General features: G+C 33.3%; 2 protein-coding genes across 3 annotated transcripts; both read left to right on the forward strand.

Moving 5' to 3' along the window:
- Nucleotides 1-1481: 1481 nt before the first annotated feature.
- LOC130970267 (AMSH-like ubiquitin thioesterase 1) lies at nucleotides 1482-5938 on the forward strand. Of its 2 annotated transcripts, XM_057896293.1 has the most exons (14): nucleotides 1482-1779; nucleotides 2438-2502; nucleotides 2647-2722; nucleotides 2805-2984; nucleotides 3142-3236; nucleotides 3457-3562; nucleotides 3670-3716; nucleotides 3970-4303; nucleotides 4401-4490; nucleotides 4677-4739; nucleotides 4824-4898; nucleotides 5002-5064; nucleotides 5384-5436; nucleotides 5524-5938. In XM_057896293.1, exons 1-14 carry the CDS (start codon nucleotides 1666-1668, stop codon nucleotides 5696-5698), a joined length of 1536 nt encoding a protein of 511 aa, XP_057752276.1. In that variant the 5' UTR covers nucleotides 1482-1665; the 3' UTR covers nucleotides 5699-5938. The 2 variants fall into 2 exon arrangements, with proteins under 2 accessions (XP_057752276.1, XP_057752275.1); XM_057896292.1 differs by having other exon boundaries at nucleotides 4677-4898.
- A 2924-nt stretch (nucleotides 5939-8862) lies between these two features.
- On the forward strand, nucleotides 8863-10238 carry LOC130967577 (uncharacterized). Its single transcript, XM_057892499.1, has one exon. It carries the CDS (start codon nucleotides 9455-9457, stop codon nucleotides 10088-10090), a length of 636 nt encoding a protein of 211 aa, XP_057748482.1. The 5' UTR covers nucleotides 8863-9454; the 3' UTR covers nucleotides 10091-10238.
- The last annotated feature ends 4684 nt before the right edge of the window (nucleotides 10239-14922 follow it).

Genomic DNA, 14922 nt, shown 5'->3' on the forward strand with positions numbered 1-14922 from the left:
GACCTGAATGAGCCTGCTGGCAGTCCATATGACAGTTGGTTGGGCATGGGAGGGATACCTGCATCTGCATATGGCGTGGGCATGCCGGTTGATCCTCCAGCACAGCAGCGCCAGAGGCCTATCAGAGTGAGATGGGCCGCTCGATGCGGTATAGGGTCGCATCTCCTGGGTGCATTTGGACATGACTCTGCCGACAAGGATAAGGACAGGCAGGTGCCATAGCTTACTATTTTATGTTTTCATTGATGATACCTATGTATGTCAGAACCATGTACTTTTGCATTAGATGTGTTTGTACTTAGTTTATTTCTATTGAATTAGGTGTATGTAATGTATGTTTTTAGTTAACCACACACTTTGTATTATGTTTATATAAATTGTATACTAATGCATAAACCGCTATACCCCTCTCGCGGTTTATGCATAATTCACGCCCACACGTAAACCGCGACACTGTCGCGGTTTATGTTCAGTTCTTCTTGCACGTAATCCGCGACACCCCTATAGCGGATTACGTGTATTCTGTAAACTGCAGGACCTCTATCGCAGTTTAGATAGATTACGCGAAAAATGCATTTTGGTATCACTTTACCATTTTGTGTATTCTGGTAAAATTGGTTTCTATTTTATTTATTATAGTAAATTGCCCTATAAATTATTCAAATAATCTAATCAAATTTAACATTAAACAAAAAAAATAAAATAAAACTCATATGAATTTTTCTATATTTATTAAATTATAGGGTAAAGTATACTTTTTGTCCCTGAAGTTTGGCAAAAGTCTTAAAAATATCCCTAAATTTTATTTTGTTTCAATTTTGTCTCAAAAGTTTTCAATTTGAAACAAATATATCCTCGACGGCTAAATTTTCAAAAAATTTAAGACCAATTTAACAATAATGCATAAAAATTATGCTTGATTTGCTTGTGTCGAGGGATTGTTCTTATGAAATTGTTGTTGAATCGGTCTTAAATTTTTTGAAAAATTAACCATCAGGGATATATTTGATGCAAATCGAAAACTTTTAGAACAAAATTGAAATAAAATAAAACTTAGGGGTATTTTTAAAATTGTAGTCAAATTTCAAGGACTAAAAATATACTTTATCCTAAATTATAATATCGTGGACATAGTTTAAGGGCTTGTTTGGATGAACTTCTAAGAATAGATATTTTTTTTTAGTTTTCTTTTTTTTTAAAGATCTTATGCAAAAATAAAAGTAATTTTATATTTGGGTATCTCATATAAAAAGATCTTTTTATTTATTAGTTATATTAGGATATAACAATATACAAATATTTTTTTATTTATTACATAAAAAATATTTTTTTTTAAAAAAAAAATCTTTTAAAAAAAATATAAATTACAGATTTTCAAAAAAAATATATTTTTTTTATCAAAATAATGATGCCTAACAACCATTAATACTTTAATCTAGTTTTATATAAAATTGATTGATTTTAATTTTACACGAGTTTTGTAATTTTGTTCTGATCCAAGCAGACCCTCAACCAAAATCCCAAATGACATGGCAATTTCTGATCTGTGTGCCGTAGCCGCCATTGACGACAAAGAACCAGAGCTAAGCTACAGCTTGGACCCTGAAACGGTGTCGTTTTCTCTACCGTAAAATTCGCAGCTTTGGCATATTCCGTGTAAAAAAGATGAGGTCTTCTTTGGAGACGATCAACATCGCTGCAAGTACTCAGAAGCTTGAAGTTGATAATCGAATTTCTCTTCGTTTCTACTATCGGATTGCAGATAATATCCTCAAACAGGTATTTCTCTTCTGTTCTTCAAAGGCGTTATTATCTTCAAGTAGGAAGGAATTGTGGATACTCGTAGTTGGTGATGCTTGGCTTCAACTTGTTGATAAAAATCGATGCTTTAGCTGGTTTTGTGCTGTTTAGATGAATATAAGCATACCCTTTATTCGATATGAGGTCTAATTTAGATTCCTGGTATGGATTTTGTAGTGATCCATCGTTTGCACTGAAAATTGGTGTCAATTCCCTGACGTTTTGTGTCATAGTTGATGGCAGTTATTTGTTCACTTTCTAGTGGTGTTGAATAACTGTGAAATGTGCAACCTAGTATTTGACTCATTGGGTGACTATTCTTTCTTAGTCAATGGCTATTTGCTTATTTTGGAGTTGTAAAATATCTTGTGTTTTACTAAGCAAATAGCCATTATCTAAGCAAGAATGAGAGAGAGAGATTGGAATTTTCACCAGTTAATTGCTAATTGTGAAATACATATATGATATATCATCTGCTCACCTGTTGCATTTAGAATTTCTAAGTTTAGTAGGATATATACCAGTTAATAGGTATTCTCTTTATATCTGGAAACATTACTGCGGAAACTATATTTAATTTCTTGTTACTTTGTTCTGCATGCTTTCTCAGCTCCAAATATTTTTTTTTTTATTGCAGGCAGATATCTTTCGTGCTGAGAATAATATTGTCGATTTATATATCATGCTGCTAAGATTTTCTAGGTAATAGAAGTTCTTGTCGTGATATCATGTGCTATCATCACTTTGGATGGTTTAAACTTTAAATACATTGCTTTATTATTATTATTCAATATATATAATTTTTTTCCATACTGCATTGAGTGTCTTTCTGTTTGGTTTGGTTAGCCTGGTCTCTGAGACAATTCCATGTCACCGAGACTATAGAACATCTCCACAAAGCAAGAAAGTATCATTAAGAAAGGTTAACATTTTAACGCTTGTCTTTTAGTTAAAATGTTTTAGACATTGTTGGATGTAATCTGATTTTCAAACTCTTGCTATAGAGATTGTTAAATTCTATGAATGAACTGGAGAAGTTGAAACCACTGGTACGACAGAAGATCATTGAGTTTAACAGCAGGCAAGCATATCAACACAATGGGTGGGAAAAAAATCATTCAAATAGTTTGATGCATTTCTCTCCAATGAAAAAGGAAACCTTGCCTAGTTATGGTCTAATAAAGGTAAAATTGTGAGAGAATTTGTACTGAAGGTTGTAGCCTATCAGTGATAATCCAACAATTAGATCTTATGTTTGAACACATCTTTTTCTGTTTATGGGCTCCCCACCTCTCCCTGGAAATTTACTTTGTTTCCATAAGTTGGTATATATGTGACCAGGAAGTCAGACCAAGAGCTGGAGAGTTTGTCTCCGAGGGATCAAGGGGTCAGCCTTTTTCTTATGCAAAACCTATTGACGAGAAAATGAGACGATTGTAAGTATTGAACTCTTCTTCCATGTGTAATTGGGCTCCTTAACGCATAATCAGTACTGCATATATAATTTGTACTTGCTTTCCACAGACATGAACTTATTTGATGGTTTTGATTGGATAGCTATCCTTTGATTGTCACATGAGACTTGTGCATATGAAATTGGATAGAGATACGTGTAATTTGATTCGTAATCCTTGCAATTGTGCTCTCGTTTTGTAGATCTCTAACTCTCCCACGCCCAACAGATGAAACTCTCTCTAGACATTCGATTCTTGGTCCCAGTGGGCTTAACGGGCAGTGGCTACCACCTATAAGTGATAAACGGGTATGTTAGCATTTAGCTATGTCTTTCAACTCTGTTAAAAGAAAGTCATCCTGAGGTTGATTTCTAATCCAAAGACTTTGGTTTCTAAACAATCATCCTGGGTGTAGGTCAGGTATCCATCCAACATTGATCTCTCACCAATTGAAATTCCAAGGTTGTGGCACTATTTTATTCTATTTTGCCTTTCTTCGTTTTTTGACTTTACAATTGTTTCATGTTATGCATCTCATCTCAGCTTTTGTAAAATACTAAAGTTTATTTCAAGAAAATTTCAGCAAATGGGTCTATTTGGTTTTAACTTTTGAGGTTTGGATTCCATACACGATGCACCGCTGAGCTGGTTTATCTGTTTAAATTGATATACTAACTCCATTTTGTCCTATTGGATTCTGTATCTAAACTACCAGCCTACAACAAGATTTGGAAGATGGATCTCAGAAGAAAAAAGATAATAGCGCTGTAGAACACAATAATTTGGATATGAATTCCAGTCTTACTCAAACTGAGGACTGCCAGGCTCAGCATGCTGATGAACCTCCTTCTCTTATCTCTTTTGAAGAAGTAACAGAAATCACTCCTCAAATAGAAGTTATAAGACAGCCTTCTCCGCCGCCTGTACTTGCTGAAGTACAAGATTTGGTTCCTCCAGTTTCACATCAGGTGAATGATGTGGAATGTAAGATAGAGACCACATCATCAGATAATTTCCTTTGTGGCGAGTCTCCTCTGCAACTACACATTGTGAGAGATAATAAGATTTTATCATTAATCTTTGGTGAATTCTTCTTTTGGTTTGGAAATTCTTCCACTCTTTTCTAATGATTGTTTCTATTTGCAGTCAACTGCTATGATGGACACTTTTATGAAGTTTGCAAAATCAAATACTAAAAAGAATTTGGAGACTTGTGGAATTCTTGCGGGTTTGCTTGTAAGTGATCCCATTTTTGGCTTAAAGTAACATTCAAGAATTGGTGAAAACAAGTGATCACAGTTCTGTAGGTTCTAAATTTTTCACCAATGTTGTTGGTCTTATCCTTGGATTTGTCTCTCTTAGCTTATGCTTTATTTCAATAATGAACCATTGACTATTATTTTGCAAATACACTTGATGCAGAAAAATAGAAAATTTTATATTACGGCTCTAATAATCCCAAAGCAAGAGGCTACGTCAAGTTCTGTAAGAACTCGTTCACAAAACTTTTGGGAAATTATTATTATTATTGTTATTATTATTATTATTATTATTATTATTATTGAGCAGTGTCAAGCCACAAATGAAGAAGAAATATTTGAAGCACAGGATAAGAGATCACTTTTCCCACTTGGATGGATCCATGTGAGTTTTCAGTTTTCTGCTACTGGAGCAGTAATGCTTATGCTCGAACCTTTTGACTTATTTATAGCCTCATTTGTCTCATATGTTAATTCTGAATTGGCAGACACATCCTACACAATCTTGTTTCATGTCATCCATTGATGTACACACCCATTATTCATATCAGGTGAGTTCATGAGGTTTCTTGAAAGAGAAAGTATAGGGAATTAATTTTTAGTTTGCCAACATTAGCCAATTTCTTTTCTAATTCTAGAAATTCTCATTTTCTGGAGGATTTAGGGTTGAAGTTTATGATTTAAGATTTAGAATCTAAGATAAACAAAATAATTTTAAAAAATTTGGCTAATGTTGGTGGAAAAAAGTTGGCTTCCTAGTATTATTCTGAGAGAATTGTTATTTCACTCGATCAATATACCCGAGAGCTTCATGTATGTTTGATAGTTCTTTTGTCGTAACTTATTCGAATTGGAATGCTTTCTCCTTAGATTATGCTGCCAGAAGCTGTTGCAATAGTCATGGCACCAACTGACAGTTCAAGGTAATGTTGCATCTCAAACCGAATATTTTTTTTGTCCGAGGATGATTAGTCTCTCACTTTCGATGACTACGTCGTGTGGATGCACAGAAAACATGGCATATTTAGGTTGACAAGCCCGGGTGGCATGTCGGTGATCAGACAGTGCCCGCAGCGTGGTTTTCATCCGCACAATCCGCCGCCGGATGGTGGTCCCATCTACGATACATGTACAGATGTTTACATGAATCCTGATTTGAAATTTGATGTCATTGATCTACGATGATTATTGAAAAAAACCGGTTTGTTAAAAAAAAAAAGTGTCCTGCCATGCCAATTGTTCATATTACCATACTTAAATAGGTTTTATAATTAGACTTAAACCATTAGAGCAGCCTTGCTGCTTTATATTCTTTGCTTATTTTGTAACTATTGACCAGCTTGCCTGTTTGGCCATTTATTCTGTATTCCATTCGTGGCGATTTCATCAAATCTAGTTAATACACTGACTCTGATTGTTATCTTACTTCCATGTTCCATTACTATATTCAGCGTGGTAGTTAAAAGAGTTTTGAGAACCCTACTATAGAGAAATAAAAGGTAGTATCTCACATGCAGTTATTTTCATAGAAAGTTAATAGTTGAGAGTTGTTAGATAATTTGACATATTTGACTAAGATTTTGTTTGGAAAGGTCCGTAAGTGGCTTCTTTTTAAATTTTTACCTATGAAAAGTTATAGTGCTAATGTTTGATATAATTTTTAAAACTAAGTTATAATTTTTTAAGAAGTTATTTAAAGTGCTAGAGAAATTAAAAAAATTAATTTTTTTTGTAATAAAAAAATTTTTTATCAATTTTTTTTAAATAAGTATTTTAGTAACTAAAAAATCAAATATAAAAAATTATTTTAATTTACATTTTTAAACATTAATAATTAATTAATGGTTAAAAATAATAAATTTTAATTATTTTTTAACATTTCTCAAGTTGTTTATTCAAATTAATCTTAAATTATATTTAATAATTTTAACTATTAATTTTACATGTAAATTTTTGCCAAAATAAAAATAAAAAAAGGAGCAGTTGGATTAATTTTGAGAAAATGGCAAAAGAATCAACTAACTAAATAATGGGATATTCAGAATTATTAAAGAGAATGAGTAGATTATGTTGGACTAATCCACTGTTCATATTTGACAAAGTCATTTGAGTATTCTTTTTTTTTTTTTTGATCAAAAGTCATTTGAGTATTCTAAATTGGTCACTTGGTGAGGTAGGTGAAACAATTCGCCACTGAAAAAATCTTAATATAAATATTCTTGATATCATAACTGCATGGCTTGGGTCATGGGCATGGCCTTCGTTATGAATTTTGACGGAAAATTTTATATTAATTAATCAATAAACAATGGTTGTTGGTTTGGCTTGGTTGCTGACGTAAGTAGTTAGTGGCGCTTGAGTGAAAGCCATAACCCATAAGGCGGTGACGGTGCATTGAGGATAGAGTATTTATCGTTATTCAATTGTTTGAACATTTCCAATTTCCAAAGTCTTTGAAACTTATGTTGTCAATTTTAAGATGGTGAATTTTATGGTGTCTATAATTTGATGTCTAATTTTTATCTAATTTATTTTTTATAACAATTTTTAAATATTTAATAATTATTTATTTTTATATTTTTAAAATTAAATATTAATTTTTAACTCTTTTTAATAAGTTAGACAAACACTTTTAGACACTATAGAAATCACTTTTTAAGATATCTGGGAATCATTGGTCCAAAGTAACAGAATCATAGTAACAAGCAGATGGCTCTCATTCGCTTGAGAGATGAACATGGTATGGTACCAACTTCATAATTGAATCATTGTATAGTGTATCTACTAGTACCAGTGTCCTCTTATTATGAAGTCCAGTTTGGTAAATAATTTAATTAATTTTTTTTAAAATTTTTTTAAATAATAAATAATTATATTATAAATTATTTTATATTTGAATTTTTATTTTTAAAATTAAAAGTGTTTATTTTTAAAAAGATATAAAAAAATACATTATGAAAAAAGTTATTTTTTTTATTTTCTATAAATTTTTAAAGAATTTCTTAAAAAGCTGTAATTTGATTTTGAAAATTATACCAGTCAATAATACGATTATTTTTCATAAGTTAAAAATTTAAAAAAATACTTTTAAAATTTTCTAAACAAATTCTTAACTTTATTTTTTTCTGTAGACAATATTTTTTAATTTGACAAACTAAAAACTAATTTATCTTAAATTTAAATTTTATTTAAAAAATTTATTACTAACTAATAAATTATTACATATACATAAAAAAAATTCGAGTCCATATATTTAAACGACTAAATTGATCTCTGATCAATCGTTACTCCCTGCCATTATTAGCTATAGTGAAATGCAAGTGATGTATGCTTTGTTTGTGGGCTCCACAGGATAGTAGGGGAGTGGGGTCCCATGCTATGGCAGGGCAAGTATTGAGCATTGGAGGTATTGAGGCAAGGACTATTTTGTCATTCTTTCAAATCACTCACATGCCCAAGTTGTCAAAAATGGTTGTCTTTGTGAGAGAAACACTTAATACTAAAACTTTTATTTTCTTAACCCTTGTTAGAGTTTACTAACAAAGGCATCAATAGCTTTTCTCACTCTTAACCTTATGATTTATCTTTGTACCTAATCCTTCAACCTTCATTTGTCCTTGCATAATATTACTTGTTTAATTTGACCAAGTTAATACCCAAATGGATGGATAAATCTATTTCCGTGTCATGTCATGTCGTCTATAAAATAATTATAATTCAAAGGGCATACTTATTGGAAGGAAAAAAATTGAAATAGTTACAGAAGAGAGATTCGGTCCTTAACATGCTATTAAATGAACATCCACCTCCACCGAAAATGAAAGAGTTGGTCCTTGCTAACCACCTTAATTATTACTTTGTAAAGCTTTTGTAAAGAGCAATATTGCTCTGGTCTACATCTGATTCTCACAATCTTGTGCTGCACTAAATCTTGAGTTAGAGTGCTTCTTCAATTTTGTTGAAATTGATTGGCAGGTAGCTAGATTGTTCTTTCATTTCATTTTATTTATTTTTTATTTCTTGATAAGGAGTTTAGATAAGATTTTAATGATGATGACTATACTTCAATAAACCGTACAAATATTAATTTTCTCGGAAACATATTGTCGTATACTCTTATGTAAGTGACAAAAACCAAAATTGTATTTTCTAACCCAAAAAGATTTCAGTTTGATCCATCCACGTGTTTGACGATTATTCAATTCAACTTGGTATTAAATGAAATCAGTTTTACATGTCCTTAAGAAATCATCTATTATAGATATAGGGAACAAAAAGATGTAGCTAAACCAACCTAGAAGTTTTATTTTGACAGTGCTTCCCCGTCTAATTTAACTGATTAATTAATATAAATAAAAATTTTGCTGAGACAAGGTTGCTCTACCTTAGATTTATGCATAAACATGATGGGGATTGGGGAAATTGGGATGATGAGAAACCCCCCAAAATTAAATAATCTATAACTCCTTGAATTCAGCAAAGTTTGATTGTGTTTGCAGTCACACACCTACATTTGTTTTCTTTCTTTACAATTTTCCAAACAAATTGTCACTGATATAACATACACTTTCTCTTTAGTTCTTTTCTTTTTATGTCATATTCTGTGTCTTCTACTTTTGTTTCTACTCTCCAACAAGTCCCTCTTGAAAGTAAATTAGATGAATGGTACCACACCACAAAGTAGCTAGCTCTTCTTTTTATATGTATACAATGGTCTATTATTATTATTATTGTCATCTATTTCTCTTTCTTTTTTGACTTTGCAATGAAAAGCAACTCTATTATTTTAAAAATTTGGTTTGAAATTTCAGTCCCTTAATTAAGGCTCTATTATTTCCTTGCTATTTACATCAGCAGTTATATATATATTTAGGTTAGTTATTTGATTGAAGCTTAATTGGTTGGAACTTGGAAACACAGCTACCTTAAAGTTGCTTGGTTATGTTGTCTGAAATAGTTGCTCCTCGTCTTTCATTCTCCCTTGAAGACAGCGAGGAGAAGGATGTTCCTCGAAAAGACACACTGCTTTTGGGTTCAAATGAAGATGAATTTGAGTTTAGCAGAAACAACAGCATAGATTACGAGTCATCTTGTTGTGCAGATGAGGTTTTCTCCAACGGAGTGATGATAACAGAGAAAGAGAAAAGCAACACAAGCAGAAAGCACATGCGGTATATGAAGCTGCCTCCACTTGCATCGTCACCAACAAGCAAGAGCAAGAAACTAGAAGAGAAGAGAAGCGAGTCAAAGTCTTCATTCTGGGGATTCGGTAGAAGCAAGAGTCTCAACAACTGTGATAGAAAGAAGAAGTTGATGTGTTCTTCGAGTCCTTTAATGTTGTCGCGTAGCAAGTCAACGGGATCAGCATCAGTTCCTGTTCCAAAGAACAACAAGCAGCAATCCAGATCAGCGATGATGAATATGTATCCTCCTCGATCATCGTCATCATCATATGCAAATAATGGGCATCGTGTTAGTCCTGTATTGAACGTTCCAACCCCTGTTTCTCTCTTTGGTTTGGCTTCTTTCTTGCGTCTCGGAAATTCAAATAAGCTTCGTAAGACTACCAAGAACTAATTAATCAATCATCTTCTTTTTGCCTTTAGCTTTTCGTTTATCATTTTATCATGAATCAAGTCTTAATCATGTACCTGTACATATGTCTTTAGCTTGTTCATATTATGTCAATGTGAAACGATGCTCTTTCAGTTCAACTAACCATTATTTTGGACGAAAAACAAAAATAATTAACTTACTTTGCGACTAATTCACCAAATATATTGACCATTTTTTTACTTTATTCTAATTCTAATCTAATGCCGTGTACGGACCGCCCTAGATTTAGGGCATTAACATTTTAGAAACAAAACCAACTTTGGATACTACAATCAAAATTTATGATTGTGTGTGAATATATTTTATTTTGATTATTAAATGATAAGTTATAAAATTGAATTTTTATATGTTACAAAAATATTATTTTGATTTAAAAATATAATTAAATAAACAAGTCATATATTTTAAATAAAATTTATCTAAAAAATATATTTTTAATATTTTTATTGGAGTAGTTGCCAAACTAAATATCGTGCCTGTGTCTTTCAAGTTTCAAGACAAACAACTAATTTTAGGGTCACATTAAACTTGTACTGTGTACTAAGAAAAATAGAAAAAATAGAGCCTTTTCATTAAGGGTACTATTCATTAGCGGAATTCTCGAAGCGATGATACAGACTTCTTGGATCAAATCAATTTAATTTAATTTAATTTAATTTAATTAAAATAACACCTGATTGATGCGCCCACAGCTAAATAAATTAGACTATACATTATGGATTTGGTCTAATATTTTAAAAGTTACTAATTCTTTGTAGATCGACCAAAGAACATGTTAAAAATGAGATTTGAAAGTTATGTGATTTGTTTTATTTATAAAATTCATTATTTTGTTATATTAATTATGATTTTTTTTTCAATGCAAAAACAATTTATTATGTAATATTTTTATTATTAGAATGTTATATTTAGGACTGCACATAGATCGGATAATATCCACATATCCGTATTCGATCCGAATTTTATGGATATTATCCGATCCGCATAGTCATTGGATCGGATCAGATCCGATCCGCACTATAGTAGGATCAGATTACGAATTTAGCAGTGATATCTGCGGATCCAATCCGCAGATCCGTATATCCGCACATCTCATATAAATAGCATAGTTTAAGAAAGTAATGTGATATGAATTTTAGTGTATTGATTTATGGATTTTTTGATATTTTATTTTTAATTTTTTATGTTGTATTTTAACTTAAAATAATTAAACTTAGATCTTGTGTTATTATATTTTTTTGTTATTCAAAAGAACTTTTATTGATAATATTTTAGGAGTAAATAGGTTGAAACAGGTGAAAAATAGATTTTTTGGACATTTTTTGTAAAAACAACTAAACAAAATCTTAAAACAGTTTTTTTGAATTATGCGGATATACCTAATATCCGATCCGATCCGATCTACAAATAGGCGGATCGGATCAGATCGGATCCGGCCTAAAAAAATGCAGATATCGTATCCGATCCGATCGAATGAATATAGTGCGGAACGGATAGAATTATAGGTTATATCCGATCCGATCCGATCCATGTACAACCCTAGTTACACTTCTAACTACATTATTCTGATAGCAAAAATATTACAATAATTTTTAAATATATCTTTATATAATAGAAACCGCATTGACTTTATTTAAAAACCAGAAACATTTTTTTAATCTTAAGACCCTAAATACACACACATATCATTACAATTTTTAACCCTCTTTGAAAAATGTAATAATAAAAACAAAGGAACATCTAGTAAAAAGTAAAAACTAATAGAGACTTACAAAAGAACATCACCAATATTTTATTGCAGCAGTGATCATTGCTCGTCTTATAAATCTTTTTACCAAATTATTCAATTTCACCAAACTTACTAATATTTCATCCAATTACAGCCTTTGATCCAAAATTTAATCAGCATTCAAACCATTTTAGAGTTAATCTTTTACAAGCCACCACAATTCATTATAATCCGAACTAACAAGTTACAATCACAAGTAATCAGAAAGACAATCAATTAATCAATCATACATAGATAATAATTATAACAAGTAGTACAATTAGCAGTTAACAAAATATCAATTAGACAAATCATGTAACTATGCGGCTCAAGCAATTTCAAACAAATGCAGTATGTGTCGGTTATACTGCCAAACCCGACACAAATTCGGTTGGCAACTCTCGAATTAGTCTTTTTGCTGGGCATCCCCAAGAGGAATAAATTTCGAGGTAGAGTGTCCTACCATCTTCTTCTGGAGGTAGACTCAGGGGGTAAGGTTCTGAGGAAGAGTGTCCTACCACCTACCTCAAACTGTGCCAAAAACAACGGAGAGTGCCGTTTCACCTTACAACCAAAGAGAGACGTGGAAAAAAATTTCGAAGAAAAGTACCCTACCACCTTCCCCACTTCCAACAAACAATCAAAAGAGAATGTGGAGAAAATATTCTTAAAGGAGAGTGCGCTACCACCTTTTTCATTTTTATACTGCAACTGCATTTTCAAGAAGAATAATTCTAAGAGAGAGTACTCTATCTCCTTCTCTTGGAGGAATACTCAACAACAACAACAACAACAAAGCCTTGTCCCACTAAGTGGGGTCGGCTACATGAATCAAACGACGCCATTGTGCTCTGTCATGTATCATGTCTACAGAGAGACTGTTTACATGTAGATCTCGTTTGACCACCTCATGGATAGTCTTTTTAGGTCTTTCTCTGCCTTTTGTCCTTTGTCCATCTTCCATCTCATCCACCCTCCTGACTGGATGTTCTATCGGTCTTCTTCTCACATGTCCAAACCACCTGAGACGCGATTCAACCATCTTTTCCACAATGGGTGCTACTCCAACTCTCTCCCTTATATCTTCATTCCTTATTTTATCCAATCGCGTATGACCACTCATCCATCTCAGCATAGCCGGTCTTATAGCGGTGCGATAGAATTTACCTTTAAGTTTTAAAGGCACTTTTTTGTCGCATATAAAACCAGATGCACTCCGCCATTTTGACCAACCTGCTTGGATCCTATGATTTACATCCTGTTCAATCTCTCCATTATCCTGTATGATGCACCCAAGATACTTAAAACTTTTAACTTTTCTAGGATGTTTTCTCCAATCTTCACCTCTATATTGGGGTTTTCCCTTCTCAGACTGAACTTACATTCCATATATTCCGTCTTGCTACGGCTTATGCGTAGACCATACACTTCTAAAGCTTCTCTCCATAACTCCAACTTCTTATTTAGGTCTTCCCTTGACTCTCCCATAAGGACGATATCATCGGCAAAAAGCATGCACCATGGCACAGGCTCTTGGATGTGCTCTGTGAGTACTTCCAGGACTAATATGAAAAGGTATGGGCTTAAGGATGATCCCTGGTATAATCCTATACCAATAGGGAATTCTTCCGTCACACCACCTTGAGTCTTCACACTAGTTGTGGCCCCATCATACATGTCTTTAATTGCCCGAATATATGCGATCCTTACTCTCCTCTTTTCTAAAACCTTCCATAAGACCTCTAATGAGCGGATAATTTATACGCTTTTTGACATTATTTTTAGGTAGTTTTTAGTAAGTTCAAGCTACTTTTAGGGATGTTTTCATTAGTTTTTATGTTAAATTCACATTTCTGGACTTTACTATGAGTTTGTGTTTTTTTCTGTGATTTCAGGTAATTTCTGGCTGAAATTGAGGGACTTGAGCAAAACTCTGAAAAAGGCTGACAAAAGGACTGCTGATGCTGTTGGAATCTGACCTCCCTGCACTCAAAATGGATTTTTTGGAGCTACAGAACTCCAAATGGCGCGCTCTCAACGGCGTTGGAAAGTATACATCCAGGGCTTTCCAGCAATATATAATAGTCCATACTTTATTCGGAAATTGACGACGTAACTTGGCGTTGAACGCCAAGTACATGCTGCTGTCTGGAGTTAAACGCCAGAAAAACGTCATGATCCGGAGTTGAACGCCCAAAACACGTTATAACTCGGAGTTCAACTCCAAGAGAAGCCTCAGCTCGTGGATTGATCAAGCTCAGCCCAAGCATACACCAAGTGGGCCCCGGAAGTGGATTTATGCATCAATTACTTACTCATGTAAACCCTAGGAGCTAGTTTATTATAAATAGAACATTTAACTATTGTGTTAGACATCTTTTGATCACTTTGGGGGCTGGCCATTTGGCCATGCCTGAACCTTTTACTTATGTATTTTCAACGGTGGAGTTTCTGCACACCATAGATTAAGGGTGTGGAGCTCTGCTGTACCTCAAGTATTAATGCAATTCTATTTTCTTCCATTCAATTCAACTTGTTCTTATTCCAAGATATACGTTGTACTTAACTTTGATGAATGTGATGATCCGTGACACTCATCATCATTCTCGCTTATGAACGCGCGTGATTGACAACCACTTCCGTTCTACCTTAGGCCGGGCGCATATCTCTTAAATTTCCCAACAGAATCTTCGTGGTATAAGCTAGATAGATGGCGGCATTTATGAGGATCCGGAAAGTCTCACCTTGTCTGTGGTATTCTGAGTAGGATCCTGGGAATCCGGAAAGTCTAACCTTGTCTGTGGTATTCCGAGTAGGATTCCGGTAATGAATGACTGTGACGTGCTTCAAACTTGCAAGTGCTGGGCGTTAGTGACAGACGCAAAAGAATCAAGGGATTCTATTCCAGTAGGAGCGGGAACCAACCAGTGATTAGCCGTGCTGTGACAGAGCGCGTGAGCGTAGTTTTCACTGCGAGGATGGGATGTAGCCTTCGGCCAGTGTGATGCCTCCAGACGATTAGCCA

This window comes from Arachis stenosperma, chromosome 3 (assembly GCF_014773155.1).
Source record: "Arachis stenosperma cultivar V10309 chromosome 3, arast.V10309.gnm1.PFL2, whole genome shotgun sequence".
Lineage (NCBI taxonomy): Eukaryota > Viridiplantae > Streptophyta > Magnoliopsida > Fabales > Fabaceae > Arachis > Arachis stenosperma.

What these genes read in the sequence shown, in the direction of transcription:
- LOC130970267 (XM_057896292.1), top strand. Translation starts at nt 1,666, where the DNA reads ATGAGGTCTTCTTTGGAGACGATCAACATCGCTGCAAGTACTCAGAAG. An exon ending in CAGATAATATCCTCAAACAG is followed by an intron (nt 1,780 to 2,437) that starts GTATTTCTCTTC and finishes TTTTTATTGCAG; the next exon opens with GCAGATATCTTTCGTGCTGA. An exon ending in GACGAGAAAATGAGACGATT is followed by an intron (nt 3,237 to 3,456) that starts GTAAGTATTGAA and finishes CTCGTTTTGTAG; the next exon opens with ATCTCTAACTCTCCCACGCC.
- LOC130967577 (XM_057892499.1), top strand. Translation starts at nt 9,455, where the DNA reads ATGTTGTCTGAAATAGTTGCTCCTCGTCTTTCATTCTCCCTTGAAGAC.